General features: G+C 48.9%; 1 protein-coding gene and 1 long non-coding RNA gene across 2 annotated transcripts; one reads left to right on the top strand and one right to left on the bottom strand.

The window, feature by feature from the left end:
* The first annotated feature begins 132 nt into the window (after positions 1–132).
* ECHDC3 (enoyl-CoA hydratase domain containing 3) lies at positions 133–18,755 on the top strand. The gene is made up of 5 exons (XM_023632357.2): positions 133–550; positions 4,650–4,771; positions 6,196–6,293; positions 10,556–10,756; positions 14,667–18,755. The coding sequence occupies exons 1-5, from the start codon at positions 378–380 to the stop codon at positions 14,976–14,978; spliced, it is 906 nt and encodes a 301-aa protein (XP_023488125.2). The 5' UTR covers positions 133–377; the 3' UTR covers positions 14,979–18,755.
* LOC138921453 (uncharacterized) lies at positions 8,921–22,708 on the bottom strand. Its single transcript, XR_011434037.1, has 4 exons — positions 22,436–22,708; positions 20,422–21,255; positions 12,659–12,894; positions 8,921–11,656 (listed from the first exon to the last, which is right to left on the bottom strand). It is a non-coding gene; the product is annotated as an uncharacterized lncRNA (long non-coding RNA).
* Positions 22,709–23,589: the final 881 nt, after the last annotated feature.

Below are 23,589 nucleotides of genomic sequence, written 5' to 3'. Positions count from 1 at the left end.
AGCAGCGGGCCGGGGGCGGGATCAGGGGCGGTGCAGGGAGCCTGGGGCCGAAGGGGTTAGGGCGGAGGGGCGAGGGGCGGGGCGTCGGGGACGGGATGGGGAGGGGGCTCAGGGGCGGGGCAACAGGGGCCCGGGGCCGGGGCGTCGTGGAGGGGCGGGGCCGTGGACCCGGGGGCGGGGCGTTAGGGGTAGAGGGTTGAAGGTTGGGGGCCGAGGGGCGGGGGAGGGGTCCCTCAGGGGAGAGGCGTCCGATAGCGGCCTGGGCGTGGGAGCTCCCACTCCGTTGTGCCAGCAGCTGGCTCGCACCAGCGCCCCTCGCAGCGCCTCCGTCCCGCAGCCCTCCGGTGTCCGGCCTCCGGACCGCGTCTCTGACCGCCATGGCCGCCGCCGCCGCGGGCGTGCGGGCTTTCGGGGCTAAGGGGCCCGGCTGGCTCCGGCGCAGCCCGTGGGCTCCGCTCGTCGCCGGCTTCTGCAGCCGCGGGACGGCCGGGGCCGGGCAGCCGGAGCCCGGGCCGCGACCCACCAGCGTGCGGCAGCAGGACGGCATCAGGTCAGCGCGGGGCGGCTGGCGCCCTGGCCCCCGGACCACCTGGGGCGGACGGCGGGGACCGGGAGGAGGGGTGGGCGGGGGGCGCCCGCCGCCAAAGTGGAGCCTCCAAGGCCGGGTTGGTGGGCGCGCCGTCGGCGCCGAGTCCCCGTTGATCGGTCACTGCCCGGTCCGGCGGCGGGGATGGCCGCGCATGCGGGGTTTGCAGAGGCCTCGAGCGCGCGCACGGTAGTGTTGGGGACCCTGCAGGACACACGCGGGGGATTTTAAGTGGGATTGTCTCAGACGGCCCAGCACTTCCCCTAAGCCCCTCGGGGGCCGAGTTGTCATTGGACTTTGGAGCTCAGCGTGGGCCGCTGTGCGGGTGGCCCACCGCTGCTGTGGACTTTGAGAAAGCCGGTCAGGAGAGCTGGGGTGCCTGGCGCAAACCTGACCTGGCTGCGGGGTCAGGTTACGCTTCGGGGAGCTGCTCTGTGGCCCTCTCCCCAAGTGCCCGCGTGGTGGGGGCCGGTCAATAGGACGAAGGATACACCACTCTGAGCTCTGCCCTTTGGCTCAACAAGCCAAAATCCCTTAAAAAAATATGCCTGTGCACAAACTGGAAACTGGGCGATGAGGCGGGCAGTCAAGATTGAAGGGCCACTGGCCCCATCCGGGCCTCGCTGTGACGTTTGCCTGGCCCACGGCAAGAGAGGCCTACATTGCCCGTCTAAATATTTAAAAGTTAGGAATCCAGCTAACTGCTAAACATGTTTTCTTCCCCTCCCCTGACAAGTAGATCTTCATAAGACCTGGAAGGCTGTGTTTGAATTTACAGTCTTCATGCTCCTAGGAGTTCCCCCAGAAGCAGTGGAAAGCCAGCTGCTGGCCTGCAGTTTTTTCCTTTTCTTCCCACCCTGCACTCACCCCCTCCCACCTCTCCACCCCTCCTTCTGCTGCTCTGCCAGGAGCTTGGCACCCCATCCAGTATGCCCATATTCTCTCTAGCCCCTCACCCTCTATAGACAACTGCTCTTAGCCACCCCATGGTCCTAGGGTTGCCCAGTGCAGAGCCAAGGAATTCCAGGGTCTCAGGTAACTGCAGAGGGGTTTGGAAGAGGGTGGTGATTTCCAGGTGGGCACACCCGTTATCCCAGTGGGCTTCTTGCTGAGCTGGAGGGCCACAGCTGGAAGAAGGCCTGTCAGGGTGCTCTAAAGAAATGCAGGGCCCAGGTGGGAGTCCTTCTTGCCCATTTTCAAGGGTGGATCTGGTTGCATCTGTTCAGAAGCTGGACTGCTGGCATGGCAGCCGGTGGACGAAAGAAGGCCTGGTTGAGTTCTCCAGAGTTAAACATGAAGCAGAAAGGGAGATGATGGACAGGATCTGTCATAAATGCTGAGAATCATTTTGGAGGTAGGAAAACCCCAAATCCAGCAGTACAACGTTAGGCACTAAGTAGGTGAGCTTGAGCACCCCAGTCATGCTTCGAGTGTCCCTCTTGAAAGCTGTTTCTCTCAGCAATGGTACTGCCATGTAGTGAGGGCCAGCTCTGAGCTGGGTACCGTGCTAGACACTGCACGTTCATGACCCCCAACCCTTACAACAGCCTGCGACATAGAGAATGTTATCTCCACTTAACAGTGAGGAAGCAAGTTCAGAGAGGTGACAGCCTGTGCAAGGCCACACAGCCAGGAGCTAGGAACGCCAGGAGTCAGAGAAATGCCCCCTGCCTCCAGACCACCTCCCACTCTGCTGCGCCATCTCACTGTACTCAGCAGTTAGGTTTCAAAGAGCTGGCAAAAACCTAGATGAGAGGAAAAAATCACCACAGTTGGTAGAATTGGCTGTGAAAAATAGATACTCTTTTTGGTCTTTAATGCAGTCAGCAGGTATCCGTTCAGTGTCTCCTCTGTGTGTAACCATGACGACACCTCGCCTCCTGGACCCTCTGGTGGTTTACAATAATGGGAGATCTTCAGACGGCTCATCAGGGCATCTACAAGGCCCATCTCTCGCCTCGTAAATGGAAACATTACACTTTTATCACATTCCCTGACCGTGACCTCACTCTCTGAGAGATTCCCTCTTACGAGTGCCATGTTGGTGAAGCTCTAGGTGCAAGGCATCACGGGTTTTGAAGCAAGAGAGCCATTAGGAGAATTCAGACTGGTGAGATTTTTTGGATGTTTTATCAACCAAGTTTGATGACCAGTTGAACAAGGAAGAAATAGCAATCGAAGGTGGCTTTTGGTTTCTGACTTGGGCATCTGAGTGACAGCACTGAGATAAGGGAGAGAGGAGGGGGCAAGTGTGGGAGCTGGGAGAAGGTGGCCAAGAGACACTGCAATGGTGAAGTCCAGGAGACATTTGAATGAACTTAGAGAGCTGAAACTCAGGAGAGAGGTTTGAACTAGGGCGAAGATTACAAGTCGTCAGCATGGAAGTAGTCATTGATACCAAGGCCATGGGGAAGTTGCCTGGGAAGAGTGTATGGAACAAGAAGAGGACGAAGGAGGGAGCTCCGAGGATCGCTGGCATTGAGGGGTTAGCAGAAGGCTAGGAGCCCATGGAAGAAGTCTAGAAGGACCGGCCAGAGAAGTACTAAGAAACCAGGAGAGGAGGAATGTGCTTCTAGAAGGAGAGCAAGATCCAAATGGCCATTGGATTTGGTTCTGGCAAGAAGGAGATTCTCGGGGAGACCAGTTTTAAAGGAGTGGCAGGAACAGAAGCCTGGTTACACTGGGTTGAAAAGTGAACTCAGCAATCTCAGGCACTCTGGCAGCGTGTGTGATGCACGAGCCAAAGGATCGATGGGATGCGTCTGAACAGACACTGCCATGCAGCAAGGGCGTTTGGGGGCTGGCGCCTTTTTACACAATGTTGCCTGAAGCCTTAGAATTTAATTTAAGCATTTGTCACTGATGGAATGGCAGCTTTTTAGGTTTGCTGCAGCAAGCACACTCATTATCTTACTGGAAAGGTTATCAGCAGCTGTCTAACCACCAGTCCCCAAATACAGGTTTCAAAGTCTATCAGCCTGTCAGCTACAAGTCACTTCTGTACTTAGGAGAGAACCTGTTTATGAGAAACAAAGCGATGAAGACCACAGCCACCGGAAGATGGCAGCAAACCTGAAATGGTCTTCCAAAGAAAATGGTTATTCTTACTGCATTGAAATAAACTCAGTCATCAAAGTGGTTTTCCAGAAAACAGGGATACAGGAGGATGTTTATGGAGGATCCTAGTTGACACATAGCAGTAGAATTATCAGATTCAAGAAAAGAATGAGGAAGGCAGAAAACGTGGGTGGACGCTGATGGGAAACAGATTTAAAATATACAACAATAATCTGATGTCTGGCTTGCCTCCTGTTTCTTATAACAGCAAAAGTAAGACATTTCTGTGTAGAGGCAGTAAGGTGACAATACAGGTTATTTTAATCAGCAGGTGGGGTACCTTAAAATAGCAAGCAGGGCTTTTGTGAAATGACGCGCACGGTTCCATCCTTTTCGTCTTCCCATATCCCGTTCTCGGGCAGCATGGATTATTTTGCGGAATCACAGGATGCTGCTATTAAAAAAAATGGGAAAATGCTGCTGTAAACGTGTATTGGCAGCTGCACCTTCCCTGCCTCTTCTGTGGGGTGGGTGGGAGGAGATCTGGGGGCGTATTTCCTTCTTGGCTCCTCTGCTAGCCTTATTCTTTCTCAAGAACAAGAAGAAGAAATAAGTGGAAGGTAGCAAGCACTGTGTGGCAGCTTCCTCTGGCTCCCACCGCTGTCTTCCAAACCTCGCAGCTTCCCAGCGTGGGCAGCGATGATTGTGGAGCTGCTCTGACTTGCCCTCTCTGTGGAGGTGGTGGTCAGGTTTCTGACAGCAAACGTGGAGAAAAACAGAAGCAAATCAAGGGAAAGGGGGAGAACCCAGCCTCCATTTCAGGTGGTCCCCGCATTTGACCTAGCTGTACCTCCAGAGAGTTGACAGACCCTCTCAATTGCCTGTGAGCACCTGCAGTTCTCCTTCTGGTGTTTTAAAAATAGTTCCCAATTTAGGAAGGAATTCCAGGGGTCTTCCCTTGTTTTGACAGGTGCATGACCCAGTAATTATAAAATGTTCTTTGCAGGAACATCATCTTGAGCAACCCAAAGAAGAGGAACGCACTGTCACTGGCAATGCTGAAATCTCTCCAGAGTGACATTCTTCATGAAGCCGAAAGCCAAGATCTGAAAGTTATTGTCATTTCAGGTATTAATCTGATATCCGTCCTCAGTGTTCTGCGGGACCCAGAAAAGAGTTCTCAAAATTCTTCGGTTAACTGAGGCATTCCCTCACTTAATGGGAGAATTGTTTTAAAACTCCTTTACAAGAACATTAATTATGGAAAACTCGTGTGTAGTGGGAGCCTTGGTCCTAACACTGTGGAAATTATAGTGAAGACTACTGTGCAGTGAAAATATATGTCTTTTCCTTTTTATCAGACACAAAACATTGCCACATTTGGCTGTGATGGTCTGCCCATCAAAATCAGAGAATTGACTTCCTGGTGGACCTGATGAGATGGGTTTAATCCTAACCCTTTGGGTAGACTACCTAGTCGGCTAGGGCAGGACTGCTAGGGCATTTGATTGGTTTGTTTTTCTGTTCTTACCAAGCTTTCAACCGATATCTGCAGTCTTCTTCAAGAGAGGATGCCATATTTTGCTCATTTCTGTCCAGGCTCTTTTTCCAGTAGGAATTTTTACCAAATTACTGGCAATGATGGTGGTGGTCTAAAAAGATAACAACGTCAGTATTTTAAAGCAGCCACAGAAAAATAAAATGGATGCTGCTCTCTGATGCACTTTTTAAAAAAATTAAGCATCAGTGTTTCTGGAGAGTGTTACCTTCTTATCAATGGTTGTATATAAATTTCCAACTGCTTTATGTGGCGAAGGGAAAATAACTAGTAGAGTCCAGCAGCCGTGTGGGTGTGACGTGGATGCAGCAAAGGCAGCCAACTTCTGAAGGACACAATTTCTGCACTTGTTTAAAGGGAATAATATTGCCTATCAAGAAAGCCACCATGAAAGGAAAATATGAGAAAGCGTTAGCTTACCAGTGGAATCACATCTTGTCATTGTTGTTAATGACAACAATAACAATAAAACCACACCCTCAGATCCCTTGTTTATATAAATAAAGGGGTTCTCTTCACACTCTCCCTTTCCCAGTGCCAACCCCGATGGGTGGCTGTTATGTGTAGACTCAATGACAGGGACACTGCATGGAGGGTTTCAATGGACTTGTATGAGTCGATACATTCAGGTCAGATCAAGTCAGATCAAGAAATAGAAGTGTGAAACCAGAGGAACAGCTCTGAAAACAAGTTGCTGAGCCTTCTGTTTGTAATTGCCTGTCTTCATCCTTTTCCACCTGTTTTCATCTGTTTCCACCACGGACCTTTCAGAGTACAGATACCTCCCCTTGTGTTGTCATCATGAAATACTGGCTGTAACTCTTCAGGATAATTGTGGTTATTCTTATCAAAATTGGGCCATTCACTTTCTCTGAGGGTCCACAGCATCGCTACCATTGTTCGCTCAAGGTATTCAGTAGACAGGTAAGGGAACTTCTCCGCTTTGGGTGTTTACATCTTTTTCTTCTCTTTTCTCAACTGGAAACATTGGCAGCTGAGGGGCCTGTATTTTCTTCTGGGCATGACCTAAGGGAACTGACGGATGAGCAAAGCCCAGATTATCATGCTGAAGTGTTTCGCACCTGTTCTGAGGTAAGTCAGGATGACGGTCGACATTGCAAGCCTGAAAATGATAACTGTGTTAAATATGGAATTAGGCTTCTAGTTTACAGATAAGGTTTTATCTATGAGACCTACCACTGCAGAACCACTGAAACCTCTGTGGTCATTGTGAATCCTTCATCCAGTGTTTGCTGTTGATCTTGTTATATGCAAGAAAGTAATATATATGCTGCTGCTGACAGTGCCACCTCCAGCTTCATGGGGGAATCTTTGTATACACGTAAGGAAGAGGTGAAGGATGGAAATATCTTTACAGAGGAAGAACCTGAGCTGATTATAATTTTTAAAATTTTAAAACAACTCTGTTAATGGGAAAGAGCATTCATAAATGGAATAAATATGATTTTTAAAATTATTTTCAAACTCTTCTTTCAACCAACCTTTATAATGACCACCTCTAAGTAGGAAAATTAAACCTCTTAATTTCGCCTCTCCTTCCTTTCTGTCTCTTTATCATATTAAGGAGCGAAATTGCCAACAGACATAGAGGAGGACGAACAGAGAGTTTGGGATGTTTTATAAATACATCAAATCAACCCCTAGATGATAAAGAAATTGAATATAGAATCCAACTTTAAGTAACACATTGTTCATTTCATGAGTATTTATTGAGCACTAATATATGTATAATACTTCAAAGAAATACAAGGAAAAAAAGGTTTTCTGCCAAACTGAAACTGGAAATGTAGTTGAGAAACAAGACATATAAAACAGGTTCATAACCTGACCCTAAGATTATTTGACCTAATTTTTCACTCATTCATTGACTTATTCATTTGTTTGGTCATGAATAACTCAACAGATATTAACAAATACCGACTATGTAGACAGAGGTGAGCAACAGGGAGGTGAACAGAAAGGTGACTACGATGCCTCGCTGTCCGCCCTTTGTCTTCCTTGCCCTTCCAGAAACCCATAAGGAGATCAGATTATCGTTTTCTCATTTCATGGAGGGACAGACTGGAAAAGCGGCTGACTCGAGGCTTCATGGAAAGGTGGGAGCAAGGCCGCCTCTTTTTTGTTTCACATTAATGATGTTTATGTAACGTTCTGCTCCTGTATTTGCCAAGGCTTCGTGCTTTAGAAGTTATTTTTCTACCAATCCCCAGTATGTTTGGCCAAATAGAAGGTCATCGAAGACAACCAGTAGAGCTGTCCCTCCTCCCTCGAGGGCCTGTGTTTATCCCTCTGCAGGGGTGTCGGCAGGAACCGAGGTCTAAATGGGTTCGCAAAGGGCCACAGGGGAGCCAGGGCTGCTTCAGAGGATGGAGGCCGGGTTTCCGGGAGGCCTCCAGCCCACGATGCCCCCGGCTTACTGGAAAGACCTGCGCAGAGCCTGCACAGGACCCAGCCCTAAAGTGGTGAAATCGGAGTGAAAGTGCATTGATTTCTTTAATACTTTTCCTGAGACTATTAAATTATCCTGGATAAATAGGAGCGCCATGAACTTGTACAAGATGTCAATTTCCAAGTGTAATCAGCAGGCAGATTGGAACAGAATGAGCTAGATATTTCATTGTTCGGTTCATGCATGAGAAAATTTGATTTTAGAAAGAAAGATAAAGGTACCTGCATTGGCTCAGCAGCTATAAAAACTACAGCAAATTTGTTACCAACCACAGGTACCGCGTGATGGTTAATTATTTACAAATCGGGCACAGGGCAGGTTGAGAATGAGGAGAAACCCTTGGTTATGGAAGAGCGAAAACAACCTTGTGTGAGCTGAGGGTGCGGCCCTCACCGGACACCTGTCCCTGTCTCCCTTCTGTCCTGGTGAAGCTTGAAGCTGGACACCCTGGTCCAGGGAGAAACTCTTCTTTCTCCTCACACCCGCCACTGAAATGACAGTGGGACAGGCCTCTCGCTTTTCGAAACAACACGGAACCCTCAGTAACGCTGTTCTCTTGGCTGGGTCAGAGTTAACTTTATGTGAAATTTTGGAGTAAGCAGGACCAAAATAATTACCCAATTCAGGAGGCAAACCAGGAGGCATAATCAATTCTTGACTGTCAAGGGATTGATTATCTCAGCTTGCTTATTATCTAGATTCCCTTTGTTTTTTCTGAATTGCTCTCTAACTTTATTTAAAATATCTTATAATTATAAAAGTAATAAGTACTTATTATGGGAAATTTTGAAAATCTCTTAGAACCAAAGGAAAAGGAGGAAAAATGAATTACTGATATTATACCATGATCATACCACCTAGAGATAACTGTAATTGATATTTTGCTATCTTTCTTTTTAATCTTTTTCCATGTGTACCTATTTGTCTGAATAATCATACCTAGGTGCGATTATACTGTATAATTGTATAATATGATTATAGCATTGAACGCTTACTATGTGCCAGGTAATATTTTAAGTACTTTAGACATACGAGTTTATATAATTCTCATGTTCTGTAAGGTTGGCACTACTGTTATACCCATTTTACAGATGTGGAAACTGAGGGTTAGGCAGCAAGTGAGTGAGAGAGTGGGCATCAGACCCCAGCAGCCTGGCTCCAGACCACCACCCAGCCCCAGACCACCTTGCGGGCGCTTCTCTGGGAAAATTCCGTAACAAGAACACAACGTTCCATTAAATGGATATTGTTTAGTTTGCATAGCCACTTTTTATTTTTATCTATGTATATTACTTATAGTTTTTTACTCTTATAAAATAATGATTCGGTGAACATCTTTGTGCAGACAGCTTTTTACCCTACTTCAGCTTATGTCTCGGAAGTAGAATTCCTATAAAAGGTATGAGTATTTTGAATGCTGTTGGTGTAGGCTGGATCCCCTAAGCATTTTCCCGCCAGGTTGCGTGGGATCCCAGCCCCTCATAGATGGCGGCCAGGAGCCCATACTGATCAGCTCTACTCACAGTCAGATGACTTTTCATAAGTAACTTCAGCTCGTTAGGTGACAGACGACACTCAGAGCTAAACAAAATCTGTTCCTTTTTTGCTGCAAGACTTTAGACATTCTTGCTCGTTCCTCCATGCCGTCGCAGTCCTCTGAGAATGACTCTGTAGTAAGCACCCCCTCCTCACCTGCAGTGCACGAACCCCCTAACCCCAGGAACACTTTGGGGTACGGGTGTGTCCGTGTGCATTCTTCTAGGGAGAGGGGCATTGCATTTATAAGATCCTCAAAAGGCAACCCCCCTAACAAAGTCAAGAACCCCTACTCTCGAGTATGATGTTCTATCCTTCAATGTATCATTAGTTATTTTACACAAAGCTGACAAATATCAAATGTTTATGAAAACAGAAGGTCCGTTCTTCAGGCACAATCTTCAAATCAGTGAAGGTGCGTTCTCTTTGAGCTGCCACCTGGGAAACAAGGCCAGATGTCACTGCTCCTTGCCACCCTCCCTGCTGGGTTCAGAGAGCAACTGTTTATAAATTGAAGTTACCATAGCAGCACAGTCTGTCTAGAGGGTCATGAAGAAATGGAGAAATAAACAAGTTGTTTCGTGAGCTTCCAAAATAAGTTGAAGTTCTGGAGATTCACGGGAGGGAGGGGCGTCCCATGAGCAAGCTGGCGCCCCCTCTCTGTGCCCATGGCTCTGTTTCAGGAATTTTGTTTATTTGATGACAGCAGGGTGTTCCCAGCATTTTAATAGAATTGAGAGACTATTCATGGTGGTAATTTGAGCAGTAATGACTAAGGAAATTGCCTTCCAGTCCCTTTTCCACCTTAATTTTTCAAGGAAGTACCAAATACCAGTTTCAGACTTTTGACATGAGGGCTCCGCGCAGGCACCGTTAGAACAGAACGGTTTGGTTTGTGCCCCGGAGATCGCAGTCTGCGCTGTCCTCCAGATGGGTTCGTAGGGGAGCAGTCGGAGGGGACTGCCGCCTCGCAGCGGCGACGTGCTGGAGTGGAGGGACCAGTGACTTGGGGTCCCACAGATGCGGGTTCACACCCCACAGCGAGCGCTTGCGGATCTTGTGGCCTGAGGTGAGTTACTTCCCCTCTGAGCCTTCGAGTCCTGGTTTTAAAACAGGGCTCCTTCCTCCTGGGGTCTCAGGAGACCACATTGTACATTCTGGTTCATCGTGGGTATTTCATGCAACTCAGTTCTCTTTGTGCCTCACTTCTTTGACCCTTTTTTCATAGAATGATACACTGATGCCTGTAAAAAGCGTTCTGAAAACAGTAAATTCATATCAAATACTAAGCATTAGTGCTGCCCCTCACTCTTGGCTGAAAGTGAACTGGCTGTGTTTGCTCCTTCAGGTCATGATGCTGATCCAGAACCATCCCGTCCCCATCATTGCCATGGTGAACGGCTTGGCCACTGCTGCCGGGTGTCAGCTGGTTGCCAGCTGTGACATCGCCGTGGCGAGCGACAAGTCGTCTTTTGCCACCCCGGGTGTGAACCTGGGGCTCTTCTGCTCCACCCCCGGGGTCGCCCTGGGGAGAGCAGTGCCTAGAAAGGTAATTGAATTCCCCCCAGCGCCGTCTCCACTGCGACCCTCCAGTGCGTGTGAGGGTTAGCTCCAGAATTCGCTTGTTAAAAGCACCATTTGAATCAGGACGTCCTGCCCAATGCACAGCTGGCCAGATGTGCCACCACATTCCTTCTAATGTCTTGTGTGGGGGAGGGAGCAGCCAGCCGCTGTTCCTCTGCAGCTTTTCACAGTGGGCTTCGACCACATTTCACCCTTGCCTCGGTTTTTGGATTTCTTTTGTTTGTTTTCATAAAGGCACACATTTGGGGCCGGTCCGGTGGTGCAGCGGTCAAGTGCGCACATTGTGCCGGCGGCCTGGGGTTCACCAGTTCCGATCCCGAACTGCACGTGGGTGCAGACACAGCACCGCTTGGCATGCCATGCTGTGGTAGGTGTCCCACATATAAAGTAGAGGAAGATGGGCTCAGATGTTAGCTCAGGGCCAGCCTTTCTCAGCAAAACGTGGAGGGTTGGCAGCAGTTAGCTCAGGGCTAATCTTCCTCAAAAAAAAAAAAAAAAAGCACACATTTTTGTAATCTTATTTGAAGTGCACTTGAGACTCAGTTTTGTTGCACTGAATGGTTGCCCATGAGAGATAATAGCATGGTGACAGATGCCGGTGTCAAGAGGCCAGGAGCCAGTGCACTGGCTTGTTGTTGGCTGACAATCTGTCTGGTTCTAGAATGGACTGAAAGTAGCTGAGATATGTATATATATCTATATATATAGACTGCGTATGTCAGGTTCACGACAGTTGCGTTTCAGGAAGATGCGTATCCGTGCATGGTATGTTGACTCTGCCCCACAAGGAGCCATATTATGAGAGCTGTTATGTCGTTGGTAACCAAAGTGAAGTCCGTTTTCTTCACGAAGCTTTCTTCTCTTCCTGTAACATCGAGAAATTATATTTACTAAACATCTCTTAAGTGGAAACCAGTGGTTTCCCTGTTCTAGAGAAAAATACTTCCTCATTCTCAATTGGAAATCTATTTTTAAAAGGGGAGAGGGAGTCACATGCCAGAGCAAGTACAGAACCTAAAGTGCTTTCTAGAATACAGTATCCATTTTAGCATCAAGTACAAAAATTAGCAGTTGCTCATATGCCTGAGACGCAAAAGAAATGAGACCCAACGGAAGTCAGCCGACAGGACCAAGAAATTTAGAGAAGACTCCTTTCTTCCATGTGCCTCCTCATTAGTTTTCCCAGAAATGTGTGTTCATAAGGAAATTCTGAAGACAGATGCCTGCAAGTACACACACTTAGGAAAATGGGCTGAACATGGGCTCCACAATGCAAAAGTGACCTGTTCAAACACAACAGCTAAAATGTCCTCAGACTAGGTGGTGTTTGGATCCTGTCAGGATACACATTTACCTTAAATGTATATATACTAATTCAATGAATAGTTCTTAAGTCTCTACTTTGTGCCAGTACATTAGATTAAAACGCATTGTAAATATATTGTCAGAGCTTATTAATAAACTGTCTCATAATTGTGCAAGTGACATCACAAGGCCTTCTGCATTGTCAAAGGCAGCTGTGCTGGTTAGCCTACCTGCAGCTGTTCCTCTCCTTCAACACCTGACATTCTGGAAGGTTCCATGTCAAGGCATTTGAAACCTTTAAATCAGCCCTATTGTCAGGATAAGAATCCATTCTTTCTTAAAACAAACTTTTTAAACCAAGGCTTAAATTGAATCCTAGAAACTTAAACATTACCTCATCTTTGTCAAATTTTAATTAGTTCTTGAGAAAAAAGAGGGGGGAAGTGTGACAAAATCATGCCTTAAGTTCCCAGGAAGCCCAATTCTCAGAATCACACTGCATGATTGCCCATGTGTGACAGAAGAAGGGGCGGGACGTTATAAGAACAAAAGTAGCTTTTACCTTCCAAAGACAGTTTCAGCAAGGGCCAGGCCTGCTCAGGAGACAGGCGAAGAATCTCCAGTGTTTCCCGACTCTCTGCGCTCCACGGGGTCTGATGCCCGGGAGGCCTGTGGATCCCTGTGGTCCGACCCAGCATTCTTGTTTTCAAGCCTTCAGAGTTTTTTCTTGCTTGGCCGTCTGAAAGTGGTTCCGAGTTGTCATCAGATGCCCCTCACCTCGGGCTCGTTGATGTAGGGCTACGTGGAGGCATGAAGCAGATAGAGGGTTTGGGGTCAACACCAAGCTGAAATTGCAGTACTGACAAAGGGAATCTAGTAGGAGGAGAAGTCTGTGAGAACTTTCCGCCTCTGTCAGGTTTCTGGATCTGCAGCTCTCACCTTGTGGCCCCCTTTAGAGGAAAATAGCGGTTCACAAAAATCTAAACCTGCCTGTCATCATTGCTCGCTTGCACCCATACGAACCCATCCATACAGAGGCCGTCAACTGTGTGTGGGTGGTGGCGCATGTCCGCGTGCACATCCACAGGGACACAGCAGGTGCTTTTGCAGCCTGGCCTGGACAGGATGCTCGGCCCTTTGCACACCAGCTGAAGCCACATGTGTGGGTCACCAGTGCCCTCTGCTGGTCACCATGGGAAACTGCGCAGCCGTGCTGGAGACCGAGGGCTGCGGTTTGCTGCTGGGAGCAGAAACAATGGAGTGGAGCCCTTGTGTTCAAGGCAGACTGAACCTGGGCGTGAATAATTTTCCACACTTGTGAAGTGTTTCTCTCCTCCGGCGTGAGTTAAATAATACATCTTTATGGCACCATATAAACAACCTGCCTGGTACAGCTGCTCCCTTCCCCAGTCAGAGCTGGCTGGCCTTGCTCAGAAATGTAGGGCCAGCGCCTCAAGCAGTTGCATTACGGGAGAGCATCCACAAGATCAGACCCCCTCTTCCCAAACCAGTCATTTCTCCATGGCAGAAACACTCGCTTCCGCCTATTCACCATGGTAACGTTGTGTATCTGCAGAATCGGATTTCCTGAGAGTCTAATTAGAATAGAGCAGAACTTCCAAGCCGGAAAGAGTGTTAAAGTTTTGCTGCTCAGCCTGGTGGGCTGACCACCAGAGCGCCTGGGAGAGACACAGGGTCTCAGGCCCGCCCAGGCCCGCCGCATCAGAATCTGTTAATAGGGGCCTCTGCATTTCTCAGGTGCCCGCTGAGCATCCAGCACTGTGGTGTGAGCCTCACCTGCACTTTCTCTAATCCTCACGATTCTGCAGGAGGATGGAGGGCTCGCTCCCGTTGTTCAGATGAGCAAACCGACTCGGAGCCTTTATTCGCTTCCTTAAGGCCCTGTGGTTAGTGAGTGGCCCATCTGGGATTGGAAGTCGGGGACATCCGACTCCAGACCCAGGTCCCACTGCCCCGGGGTGAGCCTGGGCCTCAAGGGCCTTTGGTCACTTTTTAAGTGGAAGCCCTGGGAAGGGGACTATGAACCCACCACCAGTCAGGGCGACCCAAGAGGGGCCGCCACAGGAGCTGATTGGCGAACGGGGTAAGAGGGCATGTTTTCTTCTCTTTCATGTGAAGTTTCGAGAGCACACGACACAGAAACTTTAAGTAAAGATGGTACTGATTCACTAGAAAATAAACAGGCTTCTTTTTCCTAGGGAAAAAGAATCTAGTCTCTTTGGGTAAAATCACTGTAGATCAATATGGTGCTAGATAGTATTATCCCACTAGGCAGATTGGGAAACTGAGGCCCAGAGAGGGGCGTAGACTAGGTAGACTCCCTCTCGTGGGCACTGACATTTCCGTGCTCTGAGGAAGATGCCGTCTGTCTCTGGCAGGAGTTTGGGTATTGAAGACTTCATGGGTGACGGGTGAGATGCTATCTGAGGATGCAGATAACTGGGCCAAGGTCGCAGGGAGGTCAGGAGAGGGGCATGGACAGGGTGGGATGTAGGGGGCAATGGGTCACGAGGCGATGCCTTAATAATCGCATGTGTTTCCTCCCTCAGGTCGCCTCAGAAATGCTTTTTACTGGGGAGCCCATTTCTGCTCAGGAGGCCTTGCTCCATGGGCTGCTCAGCAAAGTGGTGCCCGAAGGGCAGCTGGAGGAGGAGACCATGAAAATAGCGAAAAAGATTGCCTCCTCGAGCCGTCACGTGGTGTCTTTGGGCAAGGCTGCCTTCAACAAGCAGCTGCGCCAGGACCTTAGAACGGCCTACCACCTCACCTCCCAGACCATGGTGGACAACCTGGCCCTGCCGGATGGGCAGGAGGGGATCAAGGCCTTCATCCAGAAGAGAAAGCCCATCTGGGCACAGTGAGCCGGCCTTCCCAGAGGAAGGGAGCGGAGAGAGAACAGTGCTCAGGAAGCCCCCACCCCTGCCTTCTGGGCCCCAAACACCACTGCTGCCTTATGATTATAATGGAAGACAGCCTGCTTTTCTAACATTAGTAATGGCTGCACTGCATGTGTCTGTGTTAAAAACCACAGTCCCATGGGGAAAGGATGGAATGGAGAGTGAGAAGAAGTGCTTAAGGGTAGTGAGCGCCTCTGCTGGCTGGCTCTGGCAGAAGGCTGCTATTTGGTATGCTCCTCCATAGAAGCTTCCATGAGGGACCACCCTGACACGGGAGGAGGTGACGATAAACCGAGACGTGAAAGAAGGATGCCAACCAGACCTTGCTCTCAGAAACGTTCCCTAAGGTGGAGGTTGTTCTGGTTCCCCCAGAGAGCTGAAACATTTCCCATCTCCACGAGATACTCTCCACACTGAAAATCTTCTTGAGTCTTGAGAAATCATCATGCCTATGGCCTTGGAATAAACTTATATGATTTTAAATGATTATTTAGAGAGACTGCTGATTTTATCTTCCCACCCAGACTGTAAACTATCTGAGAAAAGAAAAATACCAATTTACTCTTTCTTTGTAAGCCCAGAATGATGGACAGGTCATAGGTGCCTGATGTTCCTGTAAGGAATGTCCTGGCCGTCCAACATACTGTGAAACTGGGACCCTGGGCCAAACCTGAGGACAAACACACGGAGGAGAGGTGGGAGGGACGCAGAACACATGTTCCACCCACCGAGAATCACCTGCGCCAGGGATCTTTGCAAACTCTGCTCAGCTTCTGGTGAAGAATCCAACCTAACAGCAGACACGCGAATCCCCCGGCTGGGCTAGCGTTTGGATCATGAGCTAACATTGTTTTCTGGCTGCTGGTCCAGTATGGCCCAAGAATGTTCTAAATCTCTCATCCTCCAGCTTGCCCAGTGGACTGATCTTTTTTTTTTTTTTAAAGCAAATTTATCTTACCTAAGAGTAGAAAGGGGCCATAAATGTGATTGGTACCACTGCCAAAGATAAAGAGCATCGTGCAGCTCTACCATGGTTCCCGCTGAGCTCGCTGGGGCAGGCCTGTCTTGGTGTGGAAATCCCATCGTGTTTTCACGGGTTTCTATTGATCTTGGCAATTGTTTTCTTTGCTAGAGTTTAGAAAGGTGAAAAAGAGTGCTTTCTGGGGAAGGAGGAGCTTGTTATTAAGAGTGCTCCTCCTGAGCAGAAAGATGAGCAGAGCTGCCGTTTACTGGACACGTGGTGGGTGCTGGGTACCCTCTGCATTCTCATTTCATCCTCACCAGAACCCACACAGCAGTGCCTACAAGTATGTCCAACTTACAGATGAGTGCTTGAGACAAAGGTCAGACAGCTGAGACGGGGTAGAGTGAGGGCTCCAACCTGCCTCAGAAAGCCCTGGAAGCCCTTTCTGCTGGCCCACCCCATGGGGAGGTCCTGGGCTGGCCTGAGGCCAGCCTGAGGGATGGCTTCTCTGTGCTGCGGCAGCTCTCCAAACAAAGCAACGGACCAAGTGTCCTCGCTACAGAACGTAGCGCACAAGGGACATCAGATTTGACTACTGACAGACCACTAATGGAGTTTTCACGACGAAGCTAGCAGACAGCTGGCTGAGATTCTGAAGTAGCTTGTGAAGGACTGGGTTGTCGTGGTCTGCTCAAAAATAATGCCGTCCATGGGGCCCTACCGCTGCTTCCTCTCCAGGCACCTGCTGTGGAGGCTGCCATCTGGCCACCACACAGTGTGGAGAGGGGGTTATATACGCTCTCTGGGCCTTGGAGAAGCTAACAAAGCCGCCTCCCACATTTGGCAAACCAAAACCAAAAGTTAACTTCCCAGTTTCTGTGTGAGTCACACCAGACCCTCAAACCAGGAGATCCTGAGGCCTCTGGGCCAGCGTCCCAGCCTGCGAGCCGATGTGCGCCCAGGGACCAGCTATAAATCTTAATAGTCGCCTGTGCAGAAAATAATCCAGAAGGAAAATCTGCTCCCCAGCCTCCAGTGTCATATAATTCATCCCCTTGGCTAATAGGAATTTGGGGTTAATTTGTATCTCTGCTTCCTTCTACTGGGCTCTCGAATGAAAAGTCTCTGGTAACCACACTTGATTGCTTTTGGAAAGCCCGGTATATCCATCTTTCCCTTTGCATCATTTGCATCTCAGGGAGCTTTGCTGAGCTCAGTCCGGCAGACCACACCCCAGGAGGTCCAGGGGCTGAGCAGTCAGTGCCGTGGGTGTTCACGCTGCTCAGCCTGAGGAAGAGATCATTCTGAAGGCTGGCTGGAGCCCTGGAGAGCATGAGCCAGTGGAGCGAACGACAGGCATCAGCTCCCTGATTCACTTTACATCAGTGACCTTGGAGGGAGTTGCTGTGTGACAGCACACGCTGATTTAATGAGCCTCAATTCTTGCCAGGCAGCCCGTGAGGTAGCTCTTACTTCCCCCGGTGTATAAAAGGCTCAGAGAAGTAGAGGCATTTGCCACGGTCGAGCCAGCCTTCGGGTTTGGATCTGTGTTGTTCTGAATCCTGCGCTCCTGACTACCACGCCATATGCCTCCCAACCTACCAAAAAGATTACCGTTCCAGCCTGGAGGGACGGACTTCCAGGGCGCTGAAAGGACACCAGTCAGAATGGCACGGCCAGGGCAGCATAGTGTTGCTTCTCGAAGGGGATTCAGGGGAGATAGCCCGATTGAACGGCAAGAGTGCCGAGGACCAGCTGTGTCACTGTGTGGAGGCGACGTGCCCTCTCTCAGCACTCAGTTTCCCTTCTGCAAAAATGACGCCTTTGGACACCCTTGTCCTGTTAGTTCTGACGTTCCGGATTCTGCAGTACCAGGTTTGGGAAACTTGCCACAAAACTTGAAACAGGTAGCTTCTGCTCAAAGAAAATGCTCTTTACAAATGGAGAAGATGGGAGATTTACCCTGAGAGGTGGTGAACCTTGCAAACACCGGGTTACACTTGAGAACGAGAAAGCCAGATGCTCAGAGCTTTGGGGCCACACCTGAACCTTTTGACGATGCCATCGGCTAGGAAGACCCTACAGGAGGTGGACTCTGTCGAAATTGGCGATTGCCCTTCATTTTGTCCAGGGGCATTATTCTCCCCTTCTCTCTCTCCTTCCTGTGAAAACCCACTGCACTAGGAGTCGCGCTTCAGAAGTGTGGCCCATGGACGAGCTATCTGTTCAAATGCAGGTTCCTGGGCTCCACACTTGCCTTACTGACTCACAAATTCTGATTCCTGGGGCCCAAAGGTATGCATTTAAAAAAAGATTTCCAAGTGATTCAGCTGCACCCCACAATGTGGGACCCCCTGCCTCAGGGTGGAGGTGAGGGGCATCTCTCCAGTAGTACCTGCCTTTAAAAGTCGAAGCAGTGCGGCTTCTGTGATGATGTTTTGATCAGTCGCTGTTGGCTGGGAGAGGGATATGGGGAGGCTGAGCCCTCCAGGACCCTCTGAAAATCTCCCACGGGGGCAGGTCGCGGGGTCTTCACAGGCCTGGGAGCTCATGCTTCCGAAGCCCCACCCCACATCACATAAAACAGCAAAATGCACCCCTATTCCACACTAAATCTAATTCTCTTTAGGGAAAGGAGTTGAATAATTTGCTTTCAAATTTAGTTTTTCATATGTGATTAATTAAGGATTATTATTTCTTGGCAATCATGAAGTAGGCGAGAGTTAAATTCAACATTATTGAAGTTGACGTTAAAGTTAATAAAATAGTAAATTTCAGCCTTGTAAGGGTTTTTCTTTCATATTTTGGAGCCCAAAACTTATTTTTCAGGTCCCAAACAGAGGCGTGTGAAAAGCTGGCAGGCATCAATACGGTACAGTGTCTCAGATGGAATGGCCTGGCCCCTTCCGGCTCCCCAGTGAGGGGAGGTGCCTGTTCCATGGGGAAAGGGGGAGGAAGGGAAGTGGTGGGCCAGGTCAATCTTTCTGTTTTATGCTGCATGTTTTCAATATTTTCCTAGCCGAATTTTGTATTAAGATGGCAATTCCCAGTTTTAGAAATTTCTGGGAATTTAGAAAAAGAAAGCTGTATTGGTCACAGTGTAGCATGACGTGGATTCTGATTCCTAGTGACCCTGTGGACAGCCTGGTCCTTTTGCGCCATCCTCTCACCTTCCGGTGCTGTATCAACGCTCCGCTGCTATTCCTAGGGTTTTCATAGCCAAGTTTTTTGGAAGTGGGTGGCCAGGTCCTTCTTTCCAATCTATCTTAGTCTGGAAGCTCCACTGAAACCTGTCCACCGTGGGTGGTCCTGCTGGTATTTGAAATCCCAGTGTCACAGTGTGTCACAGTGTGACAACCAACAGACAGGTGGTGTGGTTCCCTGACCAGGAAACAGACCCGGGCTGCAGGGGAGAAGGCACCGAATCTTAACCGTTAGACCCCAGGGCTGACTCATCTTAGGCTTTATCAACATTTAAATTTACGTAATGATTGCTCTGTGCCAGGCACTGTTTTAAGAATTTTACATGGGGCTGGCCCCATGGCTGAGTGGTTAAGTTCACGCGCTCCACTTCGGCGGCCCAGGGTTTCACCAGTTCGGATCCTGGGCACGACGTGGCACCACTCATCGGGCCATGCTGAGGTGGCATCCCACATAACACAACCAGAAGGACCCACAACTAAAACATATAACTATGTACTGGGGGGCTTTGGGGAGAAGAAAGAAAAATTAAAAAAGAATTTTACAGTTATTAATGCATTAGTCTTCCTCAAAGCTCTATGAAGTAGGTTTTATTAACCCCATTATACAGATGATAAACTAAAACAACAAGGATATTAAATGACTTGCCCCTTGTCCCACAGCTAGTAAGGGGCAGGGCAGCTTTGAAACCCAGGGGCTCTAGTTCTGGAGAACAGCCTTGTAGTCACCACACAGGCTGCCCTGCTGCCCTCTCACCAGCTTTCAGGTGGTCACTACATCACATTACTTTCTAGATACTTCTGTTGTGCAAGAAGCACATTGAATTTTTGTCTTTCCAAAACATATGCAACTTTATAACCAGAGCAGTACAAAACCAATAATGATTCTAATAGAAATAGCACGGCTAAATGTGCACGGGCATCTGCGCTCAGCAACAGCTACGGTCCCTTCTGTGCCATCTTAAAGTCTGGGGCTTGAGCCGCACACAAGGCCACACAGGCTAGTGTGTCATCCTCCCTGCCCCCAACAAAAGTGCTGAGCGAAGAGCAGGCCTTCAGAGAGATTTGCTAGGTCCAGTTAAATGTTGCCAGAGCGCAGCTCCCCGTCAGCCACATGATGTACATGGGTTTTTAAAAATTTTCTGGTCACATTTTCTGAATGAGTTTTGGAAAGTTAAATAGCTGCGCAGTATGTGAATGAAATCAGTGTTTGCTTTGTAGGGCCAGGGAAGTTGGTACGTACCTAATTGTAAATGTCGGTCGGCATTCAGGTGTCACGTTGCTCCTCTTGGTGACGTCAGACCCAGGGGTTCCGTGGAGCCCGTTTTCCTTCTTTAAAACATCGCTAAGCACATTTTGGTCTCCAAATGCTTACACTTCTGGTGATAAAACATTCTCCACATAGAGAGAGAGAGAAAATACATGGTTGGGTGGCGAGGGATGGAAACATCTTAACAGAATTGCTCTTGATAGAATCTACTGAAATGGTTAATATGCTTATTTGAACTTAACCCAAAATTGTAGCATTTGTTAGGGTTGTCAAAGTTATTTTTCTGATCATTTGATAATTTTCCCCTAAAGATAACCAATCTGTCCAGTTTTTACCAAGGAAGTTTCCTCAAGGCCTTTAGTTCCTGAATCAGCCATCCCTTCCTTTCGCTGAGGGAGGATGGACAGTTGCCAGGGTCGTTCACTGTGCTCCTCACCCCCACCCAGCCCACACCCCACAGGGACCCTTCACATCCCTTCTCCTGCTGGTGGAGGCCCCCAGGGTGACCTGTCCCTCACAGGTTACCATGTTCCCATGAAAGCAGACGTAACTTCCTTTATTGTAGTTGCATGGATTTTTTTTTTCTGGGTCTGTTTCCAAAAGAAACAGTCAAGAGGTGATTTTAAAAACATCAATTCGGGGCTGGTACCATGGCCAAGTAGTTAAAGTTCCACGAGCTCTGCTTTTGCGACCTCCTTCGTGGGTTTGGATCCTTGGTGCGGACCTACTCCACTATCAGCCATGCTGTGGAGGCATCCCACATACAGAGTAGTGGTAGGTTGGCATGGATGTTAGCTCAGGGCTAATCTTCCTCAAGCAAAAAAAAAAAAAAGGAAGGTTGGCAATGAATGTTAGCTCAGAGTGAATCTTCCTTAACACACACACACACACACACACACACACAAACATCAATTCATGTATTTATTGAGAATCTACTTAATTGCGAAGCGCTGAGTGAGGCACCATAGGATGGGTTTTTTTAAAGGTAAGACAATTATGACCCTCCAGGAACTTAGTCTAGTAGATGAGATAAACCACGACGATGTTAAAATTCAAATACAAAATAGTTATCATGGGACAAGAGTCGGATAGCTGGGTGGCCTCTGAGCCGCCCCGTTATTACTAGCTGCGTGTGGGGCCAGGTGTCTCACCTCTTTGAGTCCCAGCTTCTTCATGGTTATAATGGGGAGGATAATAACACCTACCTCCTATGTGGCTGGGAGCATGAAATTAAACATATATGTGTAGCAATGCTGATGATGACCACCCCCCACCCCATGTCACCTGCATGGTGCTGGGCAGTTTCCACAGGTAACAGCTTTCCCCAGTTGTGGACCAAACTGTGTGCCCTCAAAATTCATATATTTGAGCCCTACCCGCAATGTGACTGTATTTGGAGAGGAGGCCTCTAAAGAGGTAATAAGGTTAAATGAGGTCATAAGGATGGAGCTTATCCATTGGGACTGGTGTCCTGATAAGAGGATGGAGAGACCGCGTGAGGACACAGAGAGAAGGTGGCGTCTGCAAGCCAAGGAGAGAGACCTCAGGGGAAATCAAATCTGCTGACGCCTTGACCTTGGACTTCCAGCCGCCAGGACTGTCAGGAATAAATGTCTGCTTTTGAGCCCCCAAGCCTGTGCTATCTTGTTATAGCAGCCCCAGCTGACTACGACCCCCGACCCCCGCCCCAGCCCAGGCACTTTTGTGTCTGCCTCTCTGAGGGTGACTTCTGGCACTCCAGGAGCTAGCTCAGCCTTCAACAGGCCAACCCAGAAGTAGGAGGAGTGAAGGCCTCGAGGGACACCCCCCAAGGAGCAGCCAACGGGTGTCCACGGATAAACGCCCCCTCCCCGGTCATCTGAGGGACCAGCTCTGAGACGTGGTACTGTGTCTTCCCCGAAGACCCAGCAGGGTTGAGACCCAGTATCGTTCACGCAGACACGATGGCCCTTTCTCCTTCCCCGCCCCAGCTCGTCCCACCCCTCACTGTGCTTCCTGGGCTCACTTTCCAACAAACAGTCTTCCCATGAGTCCTTGATCCGGGATCCGCCCCTGGGGGAACCCAAACGCAGTCCAGAGGCGGAGTCACACTAGCCACTCGGCGAACATGCTCGTCCCCTAAGAAGTGAAAACAAGATTCACCAACGGAAGATCTGTCACAAGGAAGCCATTCGATTGGCTGCTAAGTGGTCACCAGGCAATAAGCATTACAGGAATCAAGAGGGAAAATCCATTTTGACTCATTAGTGAGCAAATGGAATCGTCTACATAGAGCTTTGGCTTTTCAAGCCAGAAAGGGTCTCAGCTCTCAGTTAACCTAGGAATTGTGACATCACAAAGACAAGGTCTAAATGACTGAAAAGATAAAGACCTGGCCGGTATTGGGGCAAAAACAGGACCCTCTGACCAAAAACTGGAGCGGCTGCCCTCAATCATCCCCTCAGAGCTGTCAGGGTAAGCCACCCCATAACTGCTCTAAGCTTTCTGGAAGTTTATTTAGCAACGTTCGGGAAAAAGGCAGAGCGGGTGTGTTGTCCCCAAACTCGCCTCAGAGTCCCCGAGAGAAGGAATTTATGAGCCGCCGCATCTCCAGTCCCTTCCTCGACATTTATTGGCTCTTTGATGAATGTTAGAGCAATTTTTCTGTCAACAGTTTCTCATTAGGGGCCTGGTGGTGTTCTTCCTGACCGTTATTATTTTGCCTGGTGACTGTGAGGAGAAGAGGTTCCGCTTAGACACCATCCATCTTTGCAGCAGCAAAGAGCTCAGATAATCCCACTTAAATACTCCCCCTGTGCTGACAGCCACCCCAGGGCACGCACAGAGAATTGAGACAAATGGCCAGGCCTTAACGAATGGCTCCTCTTCTGGCATCATGCCTCTCCGTTCCTCTCAACACATATTTCAAGTTTGATTCTGTTTCTTTTTAAAATAAATTATGGAGAACTTGCTGGTGAAATAATCACCAGGACTTACTTCTTAGAGACGACAGTTCTTACTAGGGATAACAAGGCTTCCTTGGAAAAATCTGGAACCAGCAGGTGTTGGAAGATGGTGGCCCGTTTCCTTGACAGACTGTTTATTTCACTCCTCAAATGCGCTGTCCCAACACAGTGACGGCATAGGAGAGCACTGGGGGAC

Source organism: Equus caballus, chromosome 29 (assembly GCF_041296265.1).
Source record: "Equus caballus isolate H_3958 breed thoroughbred chromosome 29, TB-T2T, whole genome shotgun sequence".
Lineage (NCBI taxonomy): Eukaryota > Metazoa > Chordata > Mammalia > Perissodactyla > Equidae > Equus > Equus caballus.
Note: the sequence above shows the minus strand (reverse complement) of the source record. Positions and strands in the feature narration are given on the sequence as shown.